The sequence below is a fragment of the Syngnathus leptorhynchus genome, chromosome 4, assembly GCF_054491065.1.
Source record: "Syngnathus leptorhynchus isolate UIUO chromosome 4, UIUO_Slep, whole genome shotgun sequence".
Classification (NCBI taxonomy): Eukaryota; Metazoa; Chordata; class Actinopteri; order Syngnathiformes; family Syngnathidae; genus Syngnathus; species Syngnathus leptorhynchus.
In genome coordinates this window covers 10,417,334-10,441,435 of record NC_141198.1, presented here as the reverse complement: position 1 = coordinate 10,441,435, position 24,102 = coordinate 10,417,334, and the positions used below count along the sequence as shown (strand labels likewise).

At 43.3% G+C, this 24,102-nt stretch overlaps 1 protein-coding gene across 2 annotated transcripts; it reads left to right on the top strand.

The window, feature by feature from the left end:
• Positions 1–667: 667 nt before the first annotated feature.
• Positions 668–23,700, top strand: LOC147058007 (dynein axonemal heavy chain 10-like). Of its 2 annotated transcripts, XM_085910574.1 has the most exons (75): positions 668–1,037; positions 1,158–1,359; positions 1,517–1,905; positions 2,021–2,211; positions 2,287–2,485; positions 2,588–2,782; positions 2,873–3,043; positions 3,133–3,309; positions 3,706–3,858; positions 3,956–4,125; positions 4,201–4,352; positions 4,434–4,598; positions 4,672–4,879; positions 5,017–5,173; positions 5,276–5,752; positions 5,843–6,001; positions 6,088–6,204; positions 6,289–6,391; positions 6,474–6,652; positions 6,732–6,943; positions 7,110–7,266; positions 7,343–7,573; positions 7,651–7,773; positions 7,849–8,082; positions 8,167–8,390; positions 8,469–8,738; positions 8,812–8,995; positions 9,059–9,193; positions 9,284–9,436; positions 9,513–9,701; positions 9,806–9,952; positions 10,113–10,304; positions 10,406–10,524; positions 10,616–10,774; positions 10,853–10,988; positions 11,056–11,178; positions 11,257–11,388; positions 11,504–11,720; positions 11,910–12,023; positions 12,364–12,509; positions 12,586–12,738; positions 12,811–13,071; positions 13,140–13,312; positions 13,423–13,516; positions 13,638–13,805; positions 13,879–14,067; positions 14,152–14,323; positions 14,400–14,603; positions 14,677–14,757; positions 14,974–15,171; positions 15,246–15,407; positions 15,516–15,690; positions 15,803–15,984; positions 16,103–16,239; positions 16,307–16,524; positions 16,610–16,831; positions 16,908–17,055; positions 17,168–17,447; positions 17,523–17,752; positions 17,825–18,098; positions 18,177–18,281; positions 18,358–18,512; positions 18,605–18,759; positions 18,843–19,023; positions 19,260–19,460; positions 19,551–19,760; positions 19,837–19,932; positions 20,000–20,171; positions 20,255–20,386; positions 20,473–20,684; positions 20,763–20,930; positions 21,007–21,187; positions 21,822–21,967; positions 22,044–22,205; positions 22,310–23,700. In XM_085910574.1, exons 1-74 carry the CDS (start codon positions 819–821, stop codon positions 22,188–22,190), a joined length of 13,362 nt encoding a protein of 4,453 aa, XP_085766700.1. In that variant the 5' UTR covers positions 668–818; the 3' UTR covers positions 22,191–22,205; positions 22,310–23,700. The 2 variants fall into 2 exon arrangements, 1 of the variants encoding a protein (XP_085766700.1); XR_015065917.1 differs by lacking the exons at positions 19,551–19,760; positions 19,837–19,932; positions 20,000–20,171; ... (5 more) ...; positions 22,044–22,205; positions 22,310–23,700 and having other exon boundaries at positions 18,889–19,023; positions 19,260–19,407.
• Positions 23,701–24,102: the final 402 nt, after the last annotated feature.

The following is a 24,102-nucleotide window of genomic DNA, read 5'->3' as shown; positions in this document are numbered from 1 at the left end:
GCAAAATGTCAATGATTTTGTTTCATTTATTACCTTTGAGACTGCTTGTGATTTAGGGCTATACAAATAAACTTGACTTGACTTGAAACTTGACTTATTTGGGCAAATAATTGCAGGTCATCAAACATTCAATAAGCGTTGCAATAAAATACTAAGATAAAGTATTCAGTATTGTCACATTGAGTTCTATTTGGGGCAAACTTTTATTCAACATACCTGCAAGACATCTTTTCTACAACCGAGCAGGGTCAGTCTAGAACCAATCAATCTATAATCGGTAGTTTTAGCATTTACAAAGGAAATCTTGTGTCTGTAGAAGGATAAACAGGTACAGATAATTTCTTTTATTATAGGGTGTTGCTAAACTATGGTTTGTTTCATTATACAAAAATAATGGGACTCGGTTGATTGATATTTTTCCCTCTTGTTTAATGTTTACTTGATTGATTGATCCTTTCCCCCTCTTGTTTAATGTTTTCTTTTATTTATTGTTAGATTGTGTTAAAATACGCTTAATTGGATTGAGAGTGTCAGATAGGGACCTTTTTGCGTCACTTTCTACGCACTTTAGCGTCATGTTACGTCAGCGTGATACGCAATGGCATCATACATATTTTTGAATTCGTGTGTGTTGACATCTAGCCCCAGATTTCCCCGTGGACTAAATTTCAAGTCTATTTTTCCTTAAATTAATTTTTAAATGACAATGTTTCCAGTAAAGTGCTGTGCCGTGCAATCTCGAATCCAAGATGAAATCATTTTAAATTAATAGCGGAATTGCAGAGGTTTAATGCAGCACACCGGGGAAAGTGGTTAAAATGGAAGAGGACCATCAAGAAGACACGAGTTCGGATCCTAAGGAGGATCCAGGCGAGTCGGACTCCCAAATCCTCTCAGATGAAGTAGGTGACATTCTTGATGAGTTGTCAGGCGAAGCAGATGAGGACCAAGAGGAGGAAGAGCTGTCACCTACTCCCGAGGAAATTATCAGGAGTAACGAATACATGCTCAAGTTACTGCAGAGAAAACTTATCCATGTAAGTGAATATTCACAAGAACCACCAATAAAATGACAGGAAGCACCATAAACCTTGGAGAAGATAATAACCCTACCAAGAAAATAATCAATTTATGTTAGCCAATGTATCTCTTTTTAGGTCTATATTCCGATGATGACTGCCCACCAGATGAAGAAAACTAAAGAAGAGGCAGAAGAAATTTCTCCTGATGATAAGACCAACAGTGGTAATGGGACAACCAAGCCAAGTGATCAAGCACCTATTCGTAATGAGTTACTTAACAGCACACAAAAGTTCTTGGGAGTGGTCAACACAACTATTCAACAGCTTAAAGCCCAAGGTTAGTTAATCACAAGTAAAAGTCACTCGTACATGGCTTGTACATTTTTATCAGAGGCTTCACTAATGTATCCTCTGGTAGATACAGGATACAAATATTAATATGGCTAAATATTGTTGAATGCAAAATGATTTAATAAACAAACAAAATATTGCAGATGATATTGCACTGCACATCCCTGAGCTAGATCTGGAGCAAGATGTTCATCTACTCATGAAGAATTCAGAGCTGGTAGAGGAGCTGGAGCATTGTGTGACAAGATGGCATACTCATCTTTCTGATATCCTTGAGGAGCTAGACCGCAGGAAGCCAGAGAGTCCTCGTCCGATGGCGGAAATCCTTTTCTGGCAGGAACGTTCCTCCATTTTGAGTGCTCTGACAGCAAAGCTGAATCACCCAATGGTAAAAAAGATTCTGCTGGTATTGACCAAAGCACAATCTGATGTGGTTCCAACTATGGAGGCTACAGTGGCTCAACTCGTAAAATACACTTTGGAAGCAGATGAAAATGTGGGCTTCCTCAAAACACTGGAAAGGCATTTCAAGGTGAGCAATGTGCTCGACCCATCAAATCATCATTTTTTGATCAAATAGATGGCTGAACCTTTATTGATTACTGTACAATTGTTTCACCATCTTAAACAAAGGTTTTCTTTTTTAGAATCTGGCTATAGGAGGAAATTTTAGTGTGCTTCTAGAAACCATCCCACCTCTCATGAACAGCCTACAAGTTGTGTGGTTAATCTCCTGCCACTATAACAGGAATGATCGCATGGTCCCGTTGATGGAGCGCATTGTTTGGCAACTGTCTGAGCGAGTGGCTCAAGCCATTGATATCCATCTACTCTTTAAGTATGTGGATTCTCAAATACACTTGAATGGAAGTGTTGCCAGTTCCCTGTTGCTCTGATTTTGTGTTTTTAATAGAGATGATAGAAGTGTCGCCAAATCCAAGGTAGATGATGCCAAGGAGGTTCTGGAATTGTGGAAGTCTTCTTACTATGATGTGCGCGCTGAAATTCAACAAGGAGGCACTGGTAAACGTTGGGAGTTTGACAGAAGAAAGCTCTTTGAGAAAACCGATTACATGGCTGCCATCTGCCAGGACTTGTCCAATGTTTTGCACGTCAGTTTTTTTACACATACACACATTCTCACCTGCTGCATGAGGACTTAAGCCACAAAGTAGCTTTGATGTTGATGTCGCTATTTGTTTTGTTTTCTGCAGAATTTGGAAGAGTTCTACAACATCTTCTGCCCAGAGTTAAAAAGTGTGACTTGGGACCCAAAACGTTTTGATGAACTGCAGGGCCAAGTCGACAACCTCATCATTCCTTTTGAGGAAGCCACTTTTGATCCTTTCAATAGTTGTAAGATTAGCAGCTGGAAAATCATCATGCAAAACTTCAGCAGTTCAGTTTACGTAAGTTCAGGATGCACTTGATTCTGCAAACGATTTAAGGATTCAATGTATTTGTGGATTTTCTTGACCTTATTTTTTCTATTTGATCAGACTATTGAGAGGCAAGTCATTGCCTTCATTGACCAGTCCTTCAAGACACTGCGCTCCTCAACTGCTGCCTTCGAAATGCTTGTGAAATACAAAGACATTCGCTCTAGACCAGCCATCAATAACCATTTGATGAAAAAGACAAATGATGTTTTGTCTCAGTACTGCAAAGAGGTTTGTCTGAGATCACTCAGAAGCTTTATTTGAAAAGTGAAGCTGTTTATTTTTTACCACAGTCAGTGAATGCTACTTGTCTTTGTCAGGTGGACAGTATAAATGAAATATTTGAGGAAAAGAGGGATAAGCCACAAATTAATAAGAATGAGCCTCCCACGGCAGGGAGCGTCAGGTGGACACATTCCCTCTTTCAGCGCATAAAAGGTGGCATGCTTCCTCTCCTGACAATGCCAGATTTATTGGAATGCGAAATGGGCTTATTGGTAGGTGAATGTCTATACTGTAAAATTTTGCTTTAAAGGGGAAGTCAACCCCAAAATGTTCTTTGTATTAATATGTTCTGTGAAGCCCAACTAGTCGATACGCAGTGTTCTGATCAATGTTTAGTTTGTGGATGAAATGTAAATTAAACAAGCATAGTGAACCTGATTTTATCTGTCTCAGAAGATGGCCATTTTGCTACTTGCTGTCGACTGATAATGATATGACAGTTGCCAGGCTGCTTAACTCATATTCCACAAACACAATATTAATCAGAATGCTGTCTGGTGGGGGCACATACAACATCGTAAAAAAATATGGTTAATTTCCCTTTCAAGAAAATAGATGGATCTGCGTGACATTTTAAGCATTGCTTTCTCTTTTGTGAACTTTACAAGGCAAAGAACAAATACTTGGAAATGGCGAAAAAAGTAAGTGAATATGGAGTTAAGAAGTATAAGACATGGATGGCTGAAACTGAACGCAACTTGCCATTATTATTGAGAAAACCTGTTCTGGTCATCATTTCGAAGGAATCCCAACGCGAGCTGGTATGCTTTGGCTAATTGACACGATTGTATTTTCGGACAAAACGGCATTCTACTGAATGTTCATCTTTTTGGTTTGTTTTGTGTTTCCAATTTGAAGGCCGTCCCAGCCAAACCTGACATCAAGGGCCAGAGGGATCGGCGATACCGTGTTAACTTTCCACCAGAGATCATGACGATAATCGCAGAGACAAAAAACTTAATTACAATGTCCTTCTCCATGCCCGAGGTCGCTCGAAACGTGACTCTGCAGGAGTCCAACTTTATAAGGTTGTCATAGTCTGCAATGACATCCCCCCCAAAAACACGAATCACTTTAACCTCCACATTTCACATTGGATTTAGGTACACTGAAGAACTGCACAAGCTCGTCAACCGCTACAACTCTACACTTGATAGTCTGAGTGATTCAAAAATCACCATGTTGTCTCATAACATAAGAAAGGTCGAAACGGTGTTATTTCCGGGATGCAAAAGGCTAAACTGGAATTCCTTAGGTATGGTGCCCAAATGTTGTTATAATTTCATCTATTTGGATTCTAGATGGGATGAGACTACTTTTTTCTCGTTACGTTTAGCAATTGCAGATTTCATCAACAATGGGAACCCGGAGTTCTCAAGGTTTGAGTCAGTTGTCAATCAAATACTGAACAATGAGCTCGATATCGAAACCAAGCTGAAATCCATTACGATGGCAGAGATCCTCAAATGTCCAGCACCAGACAAGACCGAGCTTTTACCAAGTATGTTAAATCAAAACATGTTAGAGTCAAATGTCATCCATCATGTGAATTTCATACACTTTCTGTTTTTCAGGTGTCAGAGAGTTTTATGAATGTATGGATCGAGAACGGATCAAGACAATAAATTTGATGAGAAGCAAATACGCTGACATTGGACCTGTCATCTCGAAAGTGGAACACTTGATCTTGGAAACAAACACCGGCAAGTGCAGCAGCATGGCAAATTATTATGCTCACTGGGAACGCAAGGTGCACGAGGCTCTCATTACCATGGTGCTGAGGTAATTTCCAGTCAATTGAAACAAACAGCACTTATTGAGCATGTTACGTTTTAGTTTCAATCATTATCTTGGAACAAAAGTACATATGCCAAGTGCCTGCTTCTTTCAACAAACGTTCTGTTGATTGTCACGTTTAGGAACATCAAGGCTTTCAATACTGTGCTGATGGGGAACATCCCTCTGTTCCGTGTTGATGCCATCCTTTCTCCCCCCAAGATTTTGTTGCAGCCCAAGACAAATGAGATCTCCCGCACACTTGTACAGTGTATCAAAGAGTGTGTCGAGAGCACCAAAGTAGGAATATTATTTCCTCTTCTGTGAGCATGCTTAAGATTTAAAAAGAAATAAATTCATAGTGGCTGCGTAATGTGATCCACCCCCATGTTTGTGTTCCAGGAATTTGTGCGTTGGATGAATGGAACATGCATTGAGTGCCCACCACAACACATAGAGGGTGATGACTTTGTGACTTTTAGCTTCTTTGAGGAAGTGTGTTATCACCCTCAAATCAACGAAAGCGCCTTAGCTGTATCCCAGAATATTCAGCAATTAATGCTTTCTGTAGATCAGTATCTTATTCACTGGAAACAGTACCAACCCCTGTGGGAAAAGGACAACGCCACAGTCTGTGAAAAATTTGCTGATAAAAACCCAACATGTGCTATGTATGATCAGAGGCTGCAGTTCTACGCTCAAATAAATCAAAAGGTGGTACAGGAGGCTCTTTTTAAGAATATACACATCATTCAACTAAACCTGGAGCCACTTGCTCGCACTGTTCAAGAGACTGCAGAGTCCTGGATCAGTTCACTGGGGAGTTTGCTCAACAAATCAGCTAAAGAAGAACTTTTCAACTTGAAAGAAGAACTCATGGTAATGCGTGTAATCTTAATCGACTATGACTCATTTGGCTTACTTTGTTACCTACTACAAAGTTCATATCTTGCATTTTGTGTTCACCAGCAACTCTCAGAGAAGCTTAAAGAGAGTCCTGATACTTTTGAGAGCTTGAAGAATGTCCTTGGGACGATCTCAGACATTAAAGACATGTCTTTAAATGTGAAACTGAGCATCACAGATATCGAGGAAAGATACAGAACACTAGCTATGTACAAAGTGGAGGTAATGTCGCTCAGGGTATTGAACATCTTACATTTCATCTGTAATTTTTAAATGTTGCATATCCTGAGTTTGATTTCTATGTGTAGGTTGCAGAAGAGGAAAAGGAGCTCTTGAAAAACATTAACCAGATATGGAGTGACCTGTTTACAGAATCCAAACGAGTAGATCGGAGTTTAACAAATGTCAAGGTGTCATTTAAAGCGGTAAGAACCCACGGCAATCACATGTTTTTCATCTCAACCACTACTAAAATGTCCATCTGTTGTGTCACTCTGCTCCACACACAGACTACCAAGGGGATGACTGAAGAGTTTCAAGAGAATTTGTCCATCTTTTTTGCAAGCTTTAACACGGATGGTCCTGGTGCTGTTGGCGAGGATTTAGATCAAGGTATTTAAAAATATGTCTGGAACTAGCCAGGTTATACAGTATTTTGTGGATTCTTTGCATTGGTCACTTTTTGTCCATACAGGCCTATCAAAAATGGAATACTATGAAACTGAGCTTGCCAAGGCTGTGGAGCGAAGACAGGAGCTAGCTAATGCTGAGAAGCTCTTGGACCTTCCCATCACTGTGTACCCAGAGATTGTCAGCATACAAAAAGACATGAATGGCTTCAGGCTGATTTATGACATCTTCCAGGAGCAAAAGGTCCATTTGAATGGCTTTCTTAAAAAAAAAACTTTGATAGCACTCAAAATTCTCTGTTGACCCTGATTTTCTTTCACAGGCGGCAAAGAACAAATGGTCTCAGACATTATGGGCGGATTTAAATATCCAGCTGCTTCAGGAGGGTGCTGAAGGATTTCTCAAAGATATGAGAAAGTTACCCAAGGATGTGCGGTCACTACCTGTGGCCTACATCCTCGAGGGCAGGATGAAGGAATTCAGAGATTCGCTTCCTCTTCTGTTGGATCTTAAGAATGAAGCCCTCAGAGAAAGGTGAGTGTGCAAGTGCCCCCTTTTGACCCCTTAACTAATAAACAGTTAAGAAATGGGATACTGAGAAAAAAAAGAACCAAAATCAAAACGGAACATGACATGGCATCAAATGCAGAGGGAATTTAAAAACATTGAATTTTGAAAATTGAAATATTTCCTCCTATAGACACTGGAAAGAACTGATGGACCGAACCGGCACAAGCTTTGAGATGAACCCTTCCACCTTCACTCTAGACAACATGTTTGCAATGGAGCTTCATAAATATGCCGCTGTTATAGGTGAAATTGTTGGTTCAGCTTCCAAAGAGCTTGGTATTGAAAAGGTAAGCCCTTCTCGCTATAGAGGGCGGAAATTGTAGTAAGACTTCAAATGGATGATGAATATTATTTGTGTTGCAGGGTGTGAGGGAGGTGGTAGAAACTTGGGGAGCCATGCTATTCACTATACAGTCCTACAGTAAAGGTACCCAGCAGTGTGCTGTGTTGGGTCCAGTGGAAGAGATTATGTTGATCGTGGACAACGATGCCATGAATTTGCAGAGCATGGCCGGGAGTCGATTTGTTGGACCTTTCTTAAGCACCATACAACAATGGGAGAAGGACCTGTCCCTTATCAGTGAGACCATAGAGGTCAGACACTCAATCGTCAATTTTTTTTTTTTTTTTTTAGATGAATTTCAAAGGTTAATCACAAATATTTGGCATAGGTTTGGTTGCAAGTACAACGGAAATGGATGTACTTGGAGAGCATATTCATTGGTGGAGATATTTCTTCACAGTTACCAGAGGAAGCCAAAAAATTTGACATCATTAACAAAAAGTTTAAAGAAGTGAGTATTGTGTTGCCCAAATATCGACAAAATGACTGAAGTGTAAATAATATACAATTCATCTTTTGTGTCTAGATAATGGATGATGCACAGACCAACCCAAACATTAAGCGTTGCTGTGTGATTCCGAACCGGCTAATGGATCTACAGACCCTCAGTGAGAACCTGGAGAGGTGTCAGAAGAGTCTCAACGACTACCTAGATTCTAAACGGGATGCATTCCCACGCTTCTTCTTCATCTCTGATGATGAACTACTTAGCATTTTGGGGAGTAGTAACCATGAATGTGTGCAGGAACATATGATCAAGGTAACAGTGGACAGGCACCGTCCTTCAAAGTAACCGGTACAGAATGAAAAATGTTCCCACCTTTCCTCTCCCTTCTTCCGCAAGATGTACGATAACATCGCATCTCTCCGGTTTGACTCGGAAAGCAGCGGGGAAATATCAGCGGGAGCTATGGTGTCCGCCGAGGGTGAGGTGATGGACTTTCAAAAGGCCGTCCCAGTCAAAGGAAGGGTGGAGGAGTGGATGACAGGAGTCCTACACGAGATGAGGAGAACGAATCGACTCATCACGAAGGAAGCGATCTTCCGCTACTGTGAGGACAGAGGCAGGTGTGTGTGCAAGCGTGTTTATAACCCCGACTGCCAGTAAAACCTTTCCCACCCACCACGAGTCTGCTTGTCCCTCAGGGTGGACTGGATGTTGCTGTTCCAGGGCATGGTGGTGCTGGCTACAAATCAAGTGTGGTGGACGTGGGAGGTGGAGGATGTTTTTAACAACTTGAAAAAGGGAGACAAATACGCTCTAAAGAACTATGCGACAAAAATGCACCAGCAGATTGACGAGCTGGTGACACGTTCGACACAGCCTTTGAAGAAAAATGACAGAAAGAAGATCAACACCGTCCTTATTATCGATGTCCACGCAAGAGACATTGTAGACAACTTTGTCTTGAACAGGTGCGGCTCCTGCTAACACCGATCGTTCCCTTGCGTGCAAAGACCAACTTGAGTGTCGCGGTCCTCTCTGCAGTATTACAGATGCTAAGGAGTTTGAGTGGGAAAGTCAATTGAGATTCTATTGGGTCCAGGAAGAGGACAATCTTCTCGTGCGTCAGTGCAGTGCGACTTTCAGCTACGGCTACGAATACATGGGGTTGAATGGTCGGTTGGTTATAACTCCTCTGACAGACCGGATCTACCTCACCATCACACAGGTTTGGGAAGACCTAACACACATGAAAACACACAGTTGTTGACTTGTTGACATTTGTGTGAAGGCTCTCTCCATGTTCCTGGGTGGAGCTCCTGCCGGACCAGCTGGCACCGGGAAGACAGAGTCCACCAAAGATCTTGCCAAATGTTTGGGCCTGCTCTGTGTGGTTACCAACTGTGGTGAAGGCATGGACTACATGGTAGCCAATCAGAAGCTGCGACTGCATTGCCTTCACAGATCACTTTAATATTTGTGTGTGTTTTCCTGAACCATTACCTTCCTTGTGCAGGCTGTGGGGAAGATCCTCTCTGGCCTGGCCCAATGTGGAGCTTGGGGCTGCTTTGATGAATTCAACCGTATCGATGCCTCAGTCCTTTCGGTTATCTCTTCCCAAATCCAAACCATCCGCAATGCTCTCATTTTGTACCTTAAAATATTCAATGTAAGTCTTTGAAATGCTATGAATTGTTGCGTCGTTGAACCGTAGCTAACCACCACCGTATCCTTTTGGAAATCAGTTTGAAGGTCACGAGATTACCCTGGATAGCCGAATCGGGATCTTCATCACCATGAACCCAGGCTATGCGGGGCGCACAGAGCTGCCCGAATCAGTCAAAGCGCTCTTCAGGCCTGTGGTGGTGATCGTGCCCGACTTGCAACAGATTTGTGAGATCATGCTGTTTTCTGAGGGATTCCTGATGGCCAAGGCGAGCATTTGAGCCACAATTGATATTTCCATTCAGACAACACTCCAAAACGCTGACAAACACATTTGCTCCTGAAAACATCTCTCCACTGTGGTTTCATTCAGGTCCTTGCAAAGAAGATGACAGTGCTGTACAAGTTGGCTCGTGAGCAGCTGTCCAAGCAGTCTCATTATGACTTTGGCCTGCGAGCTTTGAAATCTGTCCTTGTCATGGCAGGAGAACTGAAGAGAGGCTCTCCAGACATCACTGAGGTACAATCATCATCGTATTATGACAAATTTGATTCCTGCACGGCAACGACCTCCAGAGAATTTGGTGAAATGTTTTTAATGCTGTTTTCCTTGAAGCCATTGTTTTTTTACATTTTCTGCGGTGACACCTTTTTGAAGAGGTTCCTTCCTTGCTCTGCAGGATGTGGTATTGATGCGAGCCCTGAGGGATATGAATCTTCCAAAGTTTATATTTGAGGATGTGCCTCTGTTCCTTGGGCTGATCGCAGACCTGTTTCCAGGGCTGGAATGCCCTCGTGTTCGCTATCCCAACTTCAATGATGCTGTAGAAGGAAACCTGGAAGACAACAAATATGTCTTGCTGCCTATTCAGGTTCGTAGTGTCTAATTATTTCAGTCCCGGGTTTCCACTGTGTCCAACAATTAATTCCAGTTTGAGTCTTGGGAAACCCTTCATGGTGTCTGTGCTTTCAGGTGGATAAAGTGGTGCAAATGTACGAAACAATGATGACACGACACACAACTATGATAGTGGGCCCAACGGGGGGAGGCAAATCAGTTGTAATCAGCACATTATGTCAAGCCCAAACCAAGTCAGTGTTATTTCCGACAAACTCATTTGAAAGTGCTGTCATGTACTGCCTATGTATTGTATGTGACGTTGTCATCCGATCTCATCACCAGATTGGGATTTCACACCAAATTATACCCGCTGAACCCCAAAGCTGTGAGTGTCATTGAACTTTATGGTATTCTGGATCCAGACACTCGGGACTGGACGGATGGGGTCTTATCCAACATCTTCCGTGAGATCAACAAGCCGACCGACAAACAAGAGAGGAGGTAAGGCCAACACTAACTTTCCTCCCCTATAAGTGTTGATATAAATTCAATTGCAATTTATCACACAATTACTCACAGATATATTCTATTTGATGGGGATGTGGATGCTCTTTGGGTTGAGAACATGAATTCGGTAATGGACGACAACAAGCTTCTCACTCTGGCTAACGGAGAACGAATTCGTTTACAAGGTCACTGTGCCATGCTGTTTGAGGTTTGTATGTAATTGACTGCAAACACGCATGTATGATCCACATGTGAATAACGTACATTGATTCCAGGTTGGAGATCTGCAGTATGCTTCCCCTGCTACCGTCTCACGCTGTGGAATGGTTTATGTGGACCCCAAAAATCTGCGCTACACCCCATATTGGCAGAAGTGGTTGACAAACAGACCCGTCAAAGTAGACCACCCTCATTTTTTGGAAATGTACTATTCACACTTGAGTCATTTCTTTACCTTTAGTGTGTGTGTGTTTTAGCAACAAGAAGATCTTGATAAGCTTTTTGAAAAGTACGTGCACGTCTTAATTGACATGATTGTGGAAGGTATCGTGGATGGGAAACAAGGACCGAAACTGAAGACTGTTGTCCCGCAGACTGACCTAAATATGGTTTGTGTGACTTGTTCTCTTGAAACCTGGGTTGGCTGATTTTTGCAAGAAAGGTAGCATCATCTGTGATCCAGTCAGGTGACGGCGATTTATATTATGTCGGTGATCTTTTCAGGTATCGCAGCTATGCATGACACTTGATGCCCTACTTGAAACCGAGAACTTGAGTTTTGACGTGTTAGAGTGTTACTACTTGGAAGCTCTGTACTGCTCTCTTGGGGCAACATTGGTGGATGACGGAAGAGAGAAATTTGATGACTTAATCAAAAGGACGGCTTGCTTAAGTACTGTATGTGATGAAAAAAAAATGGCTGGACCTGGTGAGATCCCAGGTAAGGCACATTTCAAAAGGACGATTCATATTTATTTATATCAACTTTCATTAAGAATAAGAGCTTCTTAACGTATTACCCTTCCGAACTGTGTATACAATTTGAAATATAATGAAAGCATAATTGTGCTTGTCAATCGTCATTATATGAGTCGTTTCCAGTATGTTCTAATACATGTCACTCGTACAGGGCAGCAGCCAACACTATATGATTTCCACTTTGATGGCACAAAGTGGGTTCCCTGGACTTCCCTGGTCACCAAATATGTCCACAACCCTGAAATGAAGTTTTCTGATATTTTGGGTAAGGTTTCCCTGTGAGCTAATTGGAAAGGATAAGCAAGTATGGCAATTACAATTTTATATAGACTTTTACTATTTTTTTCATAATGTTCCTTCTCACTCTGCCCATTCATTTCATTCAAGTTTTTGAAGTCACTCAATCCACAGTTTGCATTTGTTTTCTCTAGCTGTTTAGCACTGGTTACTGGAACCAGTTCTCCAAAGACAATATTTTATGGATAATATATTCTAGAAATCCTTGCAATGAAATTAAAAATCTAAATTTATTGCTTTTTTTAAAAATTGGCTTGTTGACAAAGTTTGTTTCTCTTTGACTCTCTGAAATTCCACCTTTGCCTCAGTCCCAACTGTGGATACCACAAGAACCAGCTGGATATTGGAACAGATGGTGAAAATAAAGAAGTCTGTACTTTTGGTTGGAGACTCTGGAACTTCCAAAACTGCGACCATTAGTAACTTTCTGAAACACCTAAGTGGAGATTCAAATGTGGGTTAAATATTTCACCAGATTTGACTTCACTCACTGCTGTCTTGGTATTATGAATGTTTTTGTTTGCCACCAGATTACTTTGACCATCAACCTTTCATCCAGGACAACATCAATGGACCTCCAGAGGAACCTGGAGGCCAATGTAGAAAAAAGAACCAAAGAGATATACGGTCCTCCAATGGGCAAGAGATTGTTGGTCTATATAGATGACATGAATATGCCAAAGGTATCTACTTTGTAGGCTTTACTTTAAGATGACGGTTTGAAGTATTTTGCCATCTTCATTCTTCCTGTTCAGGTGGATAGCTATGGCACACAGCAGCCAATTGCACTACTGAAGCTCTTATTGGACAGAGGAGGCATCTATGACCGAGGGAAGGAGCTCACCTACAAAACCCTCAAGGACCTGGGCTTCGTCGCAGCCATGGGGATAGCGGGAGGTGGGAGGAACGAGGTGGACACTCGCTTCGTTTCACTCTTCAGCGTCTTCAGCATCCCTTTCCCTGCTATGGAGTCTCTTCACCTGATCTATGCCTCCATTATTAAAGGCCACACCAAAGTGAGTTATAGCTGGTCTTAATGCACCTCATGCATGCCATGTCTCATTAATTTGGTTGGGTATTTTAGAACTTTGACGATGCAGTACAGAAAGTTTCTGATAAAATCACCGTCTGCACCCTGGAACTGTACAACGGCCTCGTCAAAGACCTTCCACCGACTCCAGCAAAGTTTCACTACATCTTTAATCTGCGAGATTTATCGAGGGTCTACAATGGACTAACGGTTACTGAGCCTGAAAGGTATGAAAAGCAAATAAATAGTTTTAATAGGTCTTGCATTGTTGTGTGTTGTAAATTGTCTAGTTATGTGTGTACTTGTGTTTGCTTTGCCTTTTATTCCACCACAACAGATTTTCAACAGTCAGTATGTTTGTACGGGTTTGGCGAAATGAGTGTCTGAGGATTTTCCACGATAGGCTCATTGATGAAAAGGACAAAAACATGGTAAATTTGAAAGAGAATCGCTCATTTTATCCACTGTAAGAATGTAAAATACAGCATATATATGAACAAATTTATCTAAATTAAAAAAGTACATTTATATCATTTGCCCTTTTTCCAACAGGTTCAGGGCCTTATCAAGAACTTAGTTGAGGAGCATTTCAAGGCAGTCATGGAGGATGTAATGAGAGACCCAATTCTGTTTGGAGACTACAAGACAGCCTTGAGTGAGACAGAACCAAGAATATATGAGGACATAAACGACTATGAAACTTCGAAAAATCAATTTCAGGTATGATGATGGCATCATTAGGAAACTGTTTCAAATTGAAAAGACTTTGAACAACCATTTTTGTATTCTGCAGGAGATTCTAGAGGAATACAATGATAGAATCTCGAGGATGAATCTGGTATTGTTTGATGACGCCCTGGATCATCTGACTCGGGTGCATCGCATCATCCGTATCGATCGAGGTCATGCTCTGCTAGTGGGTGTGGGAGGATCGGGCAAGCAGTCCATCACCAAGCTTGCCGCCTTTGCTGCTGAATGCGAGGTTGTAAAAATATATGATTTGTCTCAAGTAAAATTGTCATGATGCGTGGGGATTTGAATGATGTGATCAATTTGAATTCCCCAGGTGTTCGAAATCACGCTCAGCAGAGGCTATTGCGAGTCAACGTTTCGTGACGACTTGAAAATATTGTATCTTAAACTCGGCATTGAAAATAAGAAGACCGTGTTTCTCTTCACTGATGCTCATGTTGCTGAGGAAGGTTTTTTGGAGCTCATTAACAACATGCTTACGTCAGGTTGGACATACTGTAACTCTTAATCTTTTATATTTCATGATTTAGTTATTTGATTATATAAGCTTTCTTCTGGTAGGTATTGTTCCTGCATTGTTTCCCGATGATGAGAAAGAAGCGGTTCTCAACCAGCTTCGCGAAGAAGCCCTCATGAATGGATCCGGTCCTTCTAAAGACAGTGTGTGGCAGTATTTTGTCAATAAAAGTGCCAGCAACTTACACATCGTTTTAGGCATGTCCCCTGTGGGAGATACCCTGAGAACACGCTGCAGAAACTTTCCAGGTAAAATGAGGGCAAGAAAAGAGAATATATATTATTTTATAAGAATTCCTCACCTGTTCTTATTTTTTTACAGGTCTGATGAACAACACTGTGATAGATTGGTTCTTTCCATGGCCTACGCAAGCTCTACTTGCTGTGGCTGAGTCTTTCCTCGGTTAGTATCGCACACATATATAAGAAAGAATAAATCGACTAAAATAGAATTAAGATATAGAATAGATAGATATAGAATATTATACATGACTATTAATGAGACTATGAGCATCTTTCCAAAGTCCATAACAGTAGATGGTATGGTGGCTGACAAATTGTTCAGTTGTCAGTTCAATATGATTTTAATGGCGTTGTTGTGCTTGTGTCATTCGTACAGGCGAAAGTGAAATGATTCCTAAGGAACACGCTCCAGCTGTTATCGAGCATGTTTGCATGGTCCATTCATCTGTTGGCGACTACAGCATTCTGTTCCTGCAAAAACTTCGACGTTCTAACTATGTCACCCCGAAGAACTACTTGGACTTCATAGGCACATATGCTAGCCTGCTGCAGGAGAAGGATCAGTATATTCTCGGTATGAGGATAGGAAATAATGGAATGGTTAAATTTGCAGTGGGAATGTGACAATCATTGATGTGTTGGATCCAGCGCAGTGCAAACGTCTCGAAGGAGGCTTGGATAAGCTGAAGGAAGCCAGCGTGCAACTGGATGAGCTGAACATCAAACTGGCAGAGCAGAAGGTGGTTCTCGCGGAAAAGTCGACAGCCTGTGAGACCATGCTGATAGAGATTGCCTCCAACACCACTGTGGGTCAGTGAAAAGCTGCAAAGCTTCACTGATATTGTCCTGGCTAGGAAAAAAAAACATAACGTACTGCTACCGTACCGCTGGTAAATGCTGGTAAACATTCCCTTTTAGCCGAGGAGAAAAAGACACTGGCCGAAGAGAAAGCCACAGAGATTGAAGAGCAAAACAAAGTGATTGCTGTCGAAAAGTTAGAAGCAGAAACATCGCTGGCTGAAGCTCTGCCGGCATTAGAAGCCGCTCGCATTGCCTTGCAAGACCTCGATAAATCTGACGTCACTGAGATCAGGTAAAGCCTGGCAGGATGACTTATCCAACGAAATTGGTCTAGTGTACATTCATTTTATTGGATTAAGTTGATTGGCGTGTCCATCCTGCCATTGGCTCCTTCCTTGGTTTAGATCCTTTGCAAAGCCGCCCAAGCAGGTCCAGGTGGTGTGTGAGTGCATCCTGGTGCTGTGTAAGAAAAAGGAAATTAGCTGGCAAGCCGCCAAGGCGATGATGTCAGATCCCGGCTTTCTGCGTTCACTGATGGAGATGGACTGCGATGCAATCGGTCCCAACCAGGTCAAGACTGTCAGAGGTAGGTCAACTTCCTGATCAATTAGGAGGCAATAAGAAATTAAATTGGTCAGAGTCGAATTTGCATTGCTCACCGAGCAGTCTGCTACAATGACTTTCTCGTGCGCTTTGCTTCATAGGCTTCTTGAAGGCCCTCGGGACCAGCCTCGAAGAAATGCAGGGCATCAGCAAAGCAGGTTCAGGAATGTACAAATTTGTGGAGGCTGTCGTCGGTTACTGCGAAGTCGCCCGAGAGATCAAACCGAAAAGAGACAAAGTAACGTAAAACCAGGTCAGCGACTCGTATTTACAGAGTGAACAGTAACGTGACTCGTATTTTGCAGGTGGCCCGTCTCGAAAGAAATTTCTTTCAGAGTAAGAAAGAGTTGGAGACCATTCAAAGTGAGCTCACTGATATCCAGAGAGAGTTGAAGGCTCTCGGCGACAAATATCAAACCGCCATTGCGGAGAAACAGAAACTGCAAGAGGAGGCCGAACTCATGGAGAGAAGACTGATAGCTGCCGACAAACTCATCTCGGGCTTGAGCTCTGAGAATGTGAGGTGAGATGGCCGCGGAAGTGCTGAACAGCGCTCCGAAAGAGATGCCAAATTGTTATTTATTCTTTTTCCTGCTTTCCGTTTTTAGGTGGACACAAGATTTAGAGGGGTTGAAGCAGCGGCGCGTGCGTCTCCTCGGAGACTGCCTCCTCTCGGCTGGCTTCCTGAGCTACGAGGGAGCCTTCAGCTGGGACTTCAGGAATGTGATGGTGTATGAAACCTGGGTTAATGACGTCAAGGAGAGAGGCATCCCCATGAGCGAACCTTTTAAAGTGGACAACTTACTCACGGACGAGGTGGAGATCAGCAGGTCGGAAGGCACCGACGCGCACGCCGAGAACGACCCGCCGTTGTCTTCGTTTTGGCTCAATGTCGGGAATTTACAGGTGGGGGTCGGAGGGCTTGCCCCCGGACGAACTGTCGGTGCAGAATGGAATCCTCACGACGAGAGGCAGCCGATTCCCCATGTGCATCGACCCGCAACAGCAAGCCCTCAACTGGATTAAGAAGAAGGAGGCGAGCAATAACCTCAAGGTAGAAAACATTCTCTTATTGTTTCCTGCGCTGCATTGTCACCATTTTCAGAATAGGTCCTTTGAACAAAATCCGAGCATTCCCCCAAACGGCGACCTCCTTTTGTTCACAGATCTCGTCCTTCAACGATCCAGACTTCCTGAAACATCTGGAGATGGCCATCAAATATGGATTCCCGTTCCTATTCCAAGACGTGGATGAGTACATTGACCCTGTGATTGACAATGTCCTTGAGAGGAACCTGAAAGGAGCGGAGGGCAGGCAGGTGGTCATGCTGGGTGACAAAGAGGTGGACTATGATCCCAACTTCAGACTTTACCTCAACACCAAGCTGGGAAATCCCAAATTTTCTCCGTCTGTCTTTGGAAAAGCCATGGTTATCAATTATACCGGTAAGAGCGCTTGGTTTGACAGCCTCCCTTCTGGTGCGCATTCTGGCCCAGGCTGAAACTTGAATTGACCTGCAGTGACCCTGAAGGGCCTGGAGGACCAGTTGCTCAGTGTGATCATGGGCTTCGAGAAGAAGGAGCTGGAAGAGCAGCGTGAGTTTCTGATCCAAGAGACGAGCGACAACAAGAAGCTGCTGAAGAACCTGGGTGACACCCTGCTCAGGGAGCTGGCCACGTCCACGGGAAACATGTTGGACAACACGGAGCTGGTCTACACCTTGGAGGAAACCAAGTCCAAATCCAGCGAGGTCAGTTTGCCCAGAGAAAGACGCATGGATAGTTAGCCGTCGTGTTTGACTTTCCGACCGTGTGATGGTCAGGTATTTGAGAAACTCAAGCTGGCTGTGACAACATCGGTGGACATCGATGTGCTCCGAAACGGCTACCGACCGGCTGCCAAGCGCGGGGCCATTTTGTTCTTTGCTTTGACGGAAATGGCTCTTGTAAACAGCATGTACCAGTATTCTCTGGCCTCGTATCTGGAAGTGTTTGACTTTTCCCTGCGTAAGTCGGCACCGAATGCAGCGCTGCCAAAAAGACTGAAAAACATCAGGAACAGTCTGACCTATAACGTTTATAATTACGGCTGCACAGGTGAGGCCCATCTTCCAAACGTATGACTTTCTTTTCCAGCCTCACAGTATAATCGGGGATGCTTCTGTTTGTTCACAGGTCTGTTTGAGAAACACAAGCTTCTATTCTCGTTCAACATGACCATCAAGATTGAGCAGGCGGAAGATCGGGTGCCCCAGGAGGAACTGGAGTTCTTCATCAAAGGTGACCGACTTGACGAATTTCCTCGCAGGTTGTGAGCATTTGTACTCACGGCAGACCGTCTTTGTCTCGTGCAAAGGTAATCTGTCGCTGGAAAAGACCTCACGCCAAAAGACTTGTAACTGGCTTCCCGATTCTTCCTGGGAAGATATCGTGAAACTTTCGGAGCTTTTTCCTAGCCAGTTTGCGTCTTTGCCGGACGATGTTTGTCGAAATTCATCCGAGTGGCAATCGGTAAGTGGCGCTCCTTCTACCGTGCGTGACATTTAATGGCAAACTTTTCTTTCCCTCATCGGCCGTCCGACTGCTCTGGTGTGTCTTTGCAGTGGTATGACCTGGATGCACCAGAACAGGCTCCCATGCCAATGAAATATGGCGAGAAGCTGACAGACTTTCAGAAGCTGCTCCTGCTACGCTGTTTCCGGGTCGACAGAGTCTACAGAGCCATCACCGACTACGTCACCATCACCATGGGCGAGAGGTCTTTCTTTTAGTTTAAGTGTATTCAATGGCATAAATCGGGCGAACGTGCCTAGAGATAACGTTTAATATCTTTCCTGCCAGATATGTTCAACCTCCGGTGATCAGTTTTGACGTTATTTATGAGCAGAGCACTCCGTTTTCCCCCATCGTCTTCATCCTGAGCCCTGGCTCTGACCCCGGAGCTGACCTCATGAAACTCGCTGACAGGACTGGCTTTGGGAACAAGTTCAAGTTCCTTGCTATGGGCCAAGGCCAGGAGAAGGTACCATTGATTGTTTTTTTCACTCTAAAAGGGCATTATCATGCTGCATATGAAATGGGTGACCGATAGAATGTCCATCTCACAAGTGCAAAACATTATGGCATCTAATGGTTGGACCTCTTTTCTTTCCCCCAATCCCAGACAATATTTTCCAAGACATTTGACCTTCAGCTGGTCCTGATACTGTGTAAGAAAAGAATGTAAAACTTGATGTTCTTTTTCGCCCACTTCTTAAGGTCGCGCTACACCTTCTGGAACTGGCGGCGGCTCGTGGTCAGTGGTTGATGTTACAGAACTGTCACCTGCTGGTTAAATGGCTGAAAGATTTGGAGAAGTGCATCGAGAGGGTCACCAAGCCTCACCCGAACTTTCGCCTTTGGTTGACCACCAACCCCATTAATGATTTCCCCATTGGCATTCTTCAAAAGTCTCTCAAGGTGGAATGACCAGCTCTCGTTACATTTAGCAACGGGGCCGTGTGAAACATAAGTGTTTCTTTCCTCCTTGAACAACGTCTTGCCCCGCAGGTTGTGACCGAGGCTCCGAACGGTCTCAAGCTCAACATGAGAGCCACCTACTCTAAAATCACCCATCAGACAATGACGGATTGCCCACACACGGCCTTCCGCAGCCTGGTCTACGTGCTGTCTTTCTTCCATGCCGTGGTGCAAGAGAGGCGCAAGTACGGCAAAATTGGATGGAATGTCCCCTACGACTTTAGCGAATCAGACTTCTTGGTAAGTGGTCCTAGGGACTGTCTGGACCGACCCGGACCGGCTTGCGTGACCTCGGTGTTGCGACTGTTCTCGACAGGTGTGTTTGGAAATCTTGAACACCTACCTGACCAAAGCTCACAACCAAAAGGAGAGCAATATTCCCTGGGGAAGCATTAAGTATCTCATAGGCGAGGTTAGTTGACCAGATTAGAGCACGTCATACAAAAGTGCTGCAAATGAATTATGTTCACATTTTGCAGGTGATGTACGGTGGACGAGTCATTGACAGTTTTGACCGCCGGATCCTGAACGTCTACATGGATGAGTACTTTGGAGACTTCCTTTTCTATGACTTTTGCCGCTTTCACTTCTTCAAAAACACTGATGTCGACTACAAGGTTCCGGCACATGGACCCAAGACAGTATATGTTGGTCAGCTACTGTTTGCATTGTTCTTGATTTCCTTACTTTTACTAGTTCAGCTGTCAACATTCATTGTCACTGGCTGGTTACAGACGAGATTGAATCTCTACCACTGGCAAACACCCCCGAGGTAATGGGTCTTCATTCCAACGCAGAGATCGGCTACTACACACAATCAGCGAAAGACATGTGGTTGCATCTCATCGACCTGCAACCGCAGACAGGTACCATGTGGCACTTGTCCTCCCTTTCCCTCACTTGTGTTCTCTGTGGAGCTTTGTCACTTCACAACCGCTCTCCGCTGCTTCAGGCGAGTCTGGTGGAAGCATCAGCAGGGACGAGTACATCACTCAGGTGGCCCAGGACATCCAGAACAAGTTGCCTGCAGTATTTGACCTGGATGTTATCCGCAAGAAATTTGGCACTGAGATCTCTCCTACATCGGTGGTGCTGCTTCAAGAACTCGAGCGCTTCAACAAGCTGATTGTTCGCATGAAGCGTTCTCTGGCTGAGTTGCAGAGGGTGAGAGATCGGGAGACACTCGTGACGTTTCATGTCTCTCCCAGTCTTGCCTCGATTCCGATTGTGCGGCCTGTGTAGGCTTTGGCCGGTGAGGTGGGCATGAGCAGTGAGCTGGATGAAGTCGCCCGGGCCCTTTTTAACGGTCAGATCCCTGCTATTTGGAAGAAGTTGGCACCTGACACACTCAAGTCGCTGGGCAACTGGATGATTCATTTCAAGAGGCGATTTGAGCAGTATAAGTCATGGGTGAGGAAAGTCGTGCAAGACATCATGTGCATTTGTGCGACAGATTTATTTGTATTTGTATTTTTTCAATCCAAAGGTGGATTCAACAGAGCCAAAGGTCATGTGGTTATCAGGACTCCACATCCCAGAATCCTACCTGACTGCCTTAGTTCAAGCTGCATGCAGAGCAAATGGTTGGCCTCTGGATCTTTCCACACTTTTCACTGAGGTGACTCGCTACCGTGACGAGGATGAAGTCATTGACAGACCTTCACAGGGTAATGGACTGAAACACTTTGAAGAGTAGTGGTAAACAAATTATGGGCCATTTTTTGATATTTTATGAGACATACTAAAATTAATCACAGATGTGGCCTCTGTCGTCATTACCTTGGTTGCGTCCACTTGACTTCTACTACTACTAAAAATAGTAATATTACTAAAAATAATATTGCATTGGTTTTATAAATTCTAGAGCTTTTCCAGAATAATAAAATTGCCAAGAAAATATTTACAACTAAAATACGTAGTAACTCACTCTAGAAGGGGGTCACCAACAGATACCACATGAATAGCCTGCAAGTTTGTTCTAAAAATAGCTTACCAGTCATAGGTCATTGTAATTTTCTACAATATTTTAGAAATGATCATTTCCAAATGTGAACACTAGCAGAGATTTACAAACAGACTGCGTTGCATAACATAGTTTTCTGTTTCCTAATTATTATAAGAAATCATATAGTACATTCACCACGATCAATAACAATATTCACAAAACGTACTATTATTCAAGTCAAATTTATAGGCCAAGCATCTCAAAGGGCTTCACATGCCCACAGTTCAAATCTTCATACTAATCAGTAGCATAGAAGTAGTTCTCACATTCAAGAAGATTGTGACCCCTTCTTGCAGGTTGTTTTGTGTCTGGTTTGTACCTGGAAGGAGCAGACTGGGACATGGAGGTTGGCTGCTTGGTGAAGAGTAAACCAAAAGTTCTGGAGGTTCAGCTACCCATTCTCAGAGTCAACCCCATTGAGACCCGCCGCCTCAGGTTGCAGGTGTGGACCACAATACATGGGATCAGTATTGATGTTGCTTTTGGGCATTTTTTTTTTATTGTGCTGCGTTCCACAGAAAACCTTGCGGACACCAGTGTACACTACATCGTTACGGAGGAATGCGATGGGTGTGGGTTTGGTTTTTGAGGCTGATCTGTACACCACAGAGCACCTCTCCCACTGGGTCCTTCAGGGTGTCTGTTTATCCCTCAATACTGACTGAAGACAGCCATTGGTGGTTAGTGACCCACAGTCATTGCTTGATGATAGCTTTTAGAGCTTCTGATTTAACTGCATCTGGGCATGTTTAATTCATGATACATTTCATCCTTTGCTCACTAGATGGCAGCTCCTCACTCAGATGCAGGAATCAGGAGGAATCATTTCAGTGGACTACAGAATCCAGTGACAACTGCTCCTATATTGGTGTACAGTTTTAATTTTCATTGTTTTCAGATTTCCTGAAACCAAATGAAGCTTGCTTAATTCAAGCCTTTCATTTATGTTGCACTCAATTGCCATTTTGGCTATTAATGATTGAAACATTGAATCCAGTTGAAAAGATGCTCATTTGCTCCATACTGATTTTAATTTGATCAATATTTTTTTTCTTATATCTTTGTTTGCATGATGACATTACACAGACATCAATTGGAATTTTTGGGGGGGGAAGGATTTGAACATTGTGCATATTCAAATGTCCATCTGAAAACAAAGGAAAATAATGTGAATCCAGTTTCTAAATGAAGTCACATCTTTCATCCTTGCACACCTACAGACAATAGATAGTGTTTGCACAGCAGGAAAGCAAAAGAGGGAAAACAAATCACTCCTCAGAGGTGAAAATTATTTTCAGATGCTTGTGACTGGAGGGATTTACATTAACTCTAAAATGTTCTACTTACTGCTTTGTCCTACTGCTTGCACGTTACTGGCTACATAACCTGCCAAGGTGCCTCACCAAATTCCTGTTTGTTGTGTGTGAAAGCAGGTGTGCACACTGATTGGCCGCTCTTCTCCTTTCTAAACGCCTCTGAATGTCTAAACATTTAATAGCACGAATCATTTATCACTTTATTGGTAACCAACAAATTGGGAATAAACAGGACCGCATCAGCATGTATGACAGTTTCGTGACGCCTGAGGTAAAGTTGCCTATGCGGCATATTTGCATCTTGGGTCGTGGTCCTGAGTTTCAGCACCGTGTGTTTAATTTGGATCAGGAGCACAGCTCTGTGGTTCGTGGCTGCTTGATTTGTAACTCTACATGTCCCATATGTATGGGCGGGCGGCTGGTTCCCTCCCACATTTCTTTCTCTCTGTCTGTCTGTCTACATGGGCACTGATGATTCTACCAGACTGACACTAAATATACAAGCTGAATGAGCATAATTGAACTACCACTCTTAAAACCATTTAGTGTTTGAATGGTGACGGCCATCAAATTAGGCACGCCTGCACAAGCAAATGAGAAAGTGCTGTATTAGTCATTAAAAGTTAACATGATTATACTGCACTGCCTGGTACACAATTTGCAAAATTCGGAACACACATAATTCAATTCAATACACAATGTGTGTTTGCTTGTGTATCTATTCAAGGAATATAAAGTGACGGGAAGAATAATTAAATGTTTTCCCACTTGATGACAGAATGTAAAATTAATGTTAATTAATGCATCACTTTTGGTGACATTTTTTGTTTGGTCGTGAAGCCCTGTTTATTTCTCTCTCTCTCAAAGATTAAATATGTGGTTTGGCATAATAAAGGTTGGGAAACATCCATCCATCCATTTTCTGTACCGCTTTGACCCTATCCCAGCCGTCATCGGGCAGCAGGCGGGGGACACCCTGAACTGGTTGCCAACCAATCGCAGGGCACACAGACACGAACAACCATCCGCACTCGCACCTAGGGGCAATCTAGAGTGCTCAATCAGCCTACCAAGCATGATTATGGGATGCCCGGAGAAAACCCACGCTAACACGGGGAGAACATGCAAACTCCACACAAGGAGGGCCGGAGGTGAAATCGAACCTGCACCCTCCCAACTGTGAGGCGGACGGGCTACCCAGTGCGCCACCGAGCCGCCCTCAAGTGTGCATTGTCTTATTAAATGCATTATTATTATTATT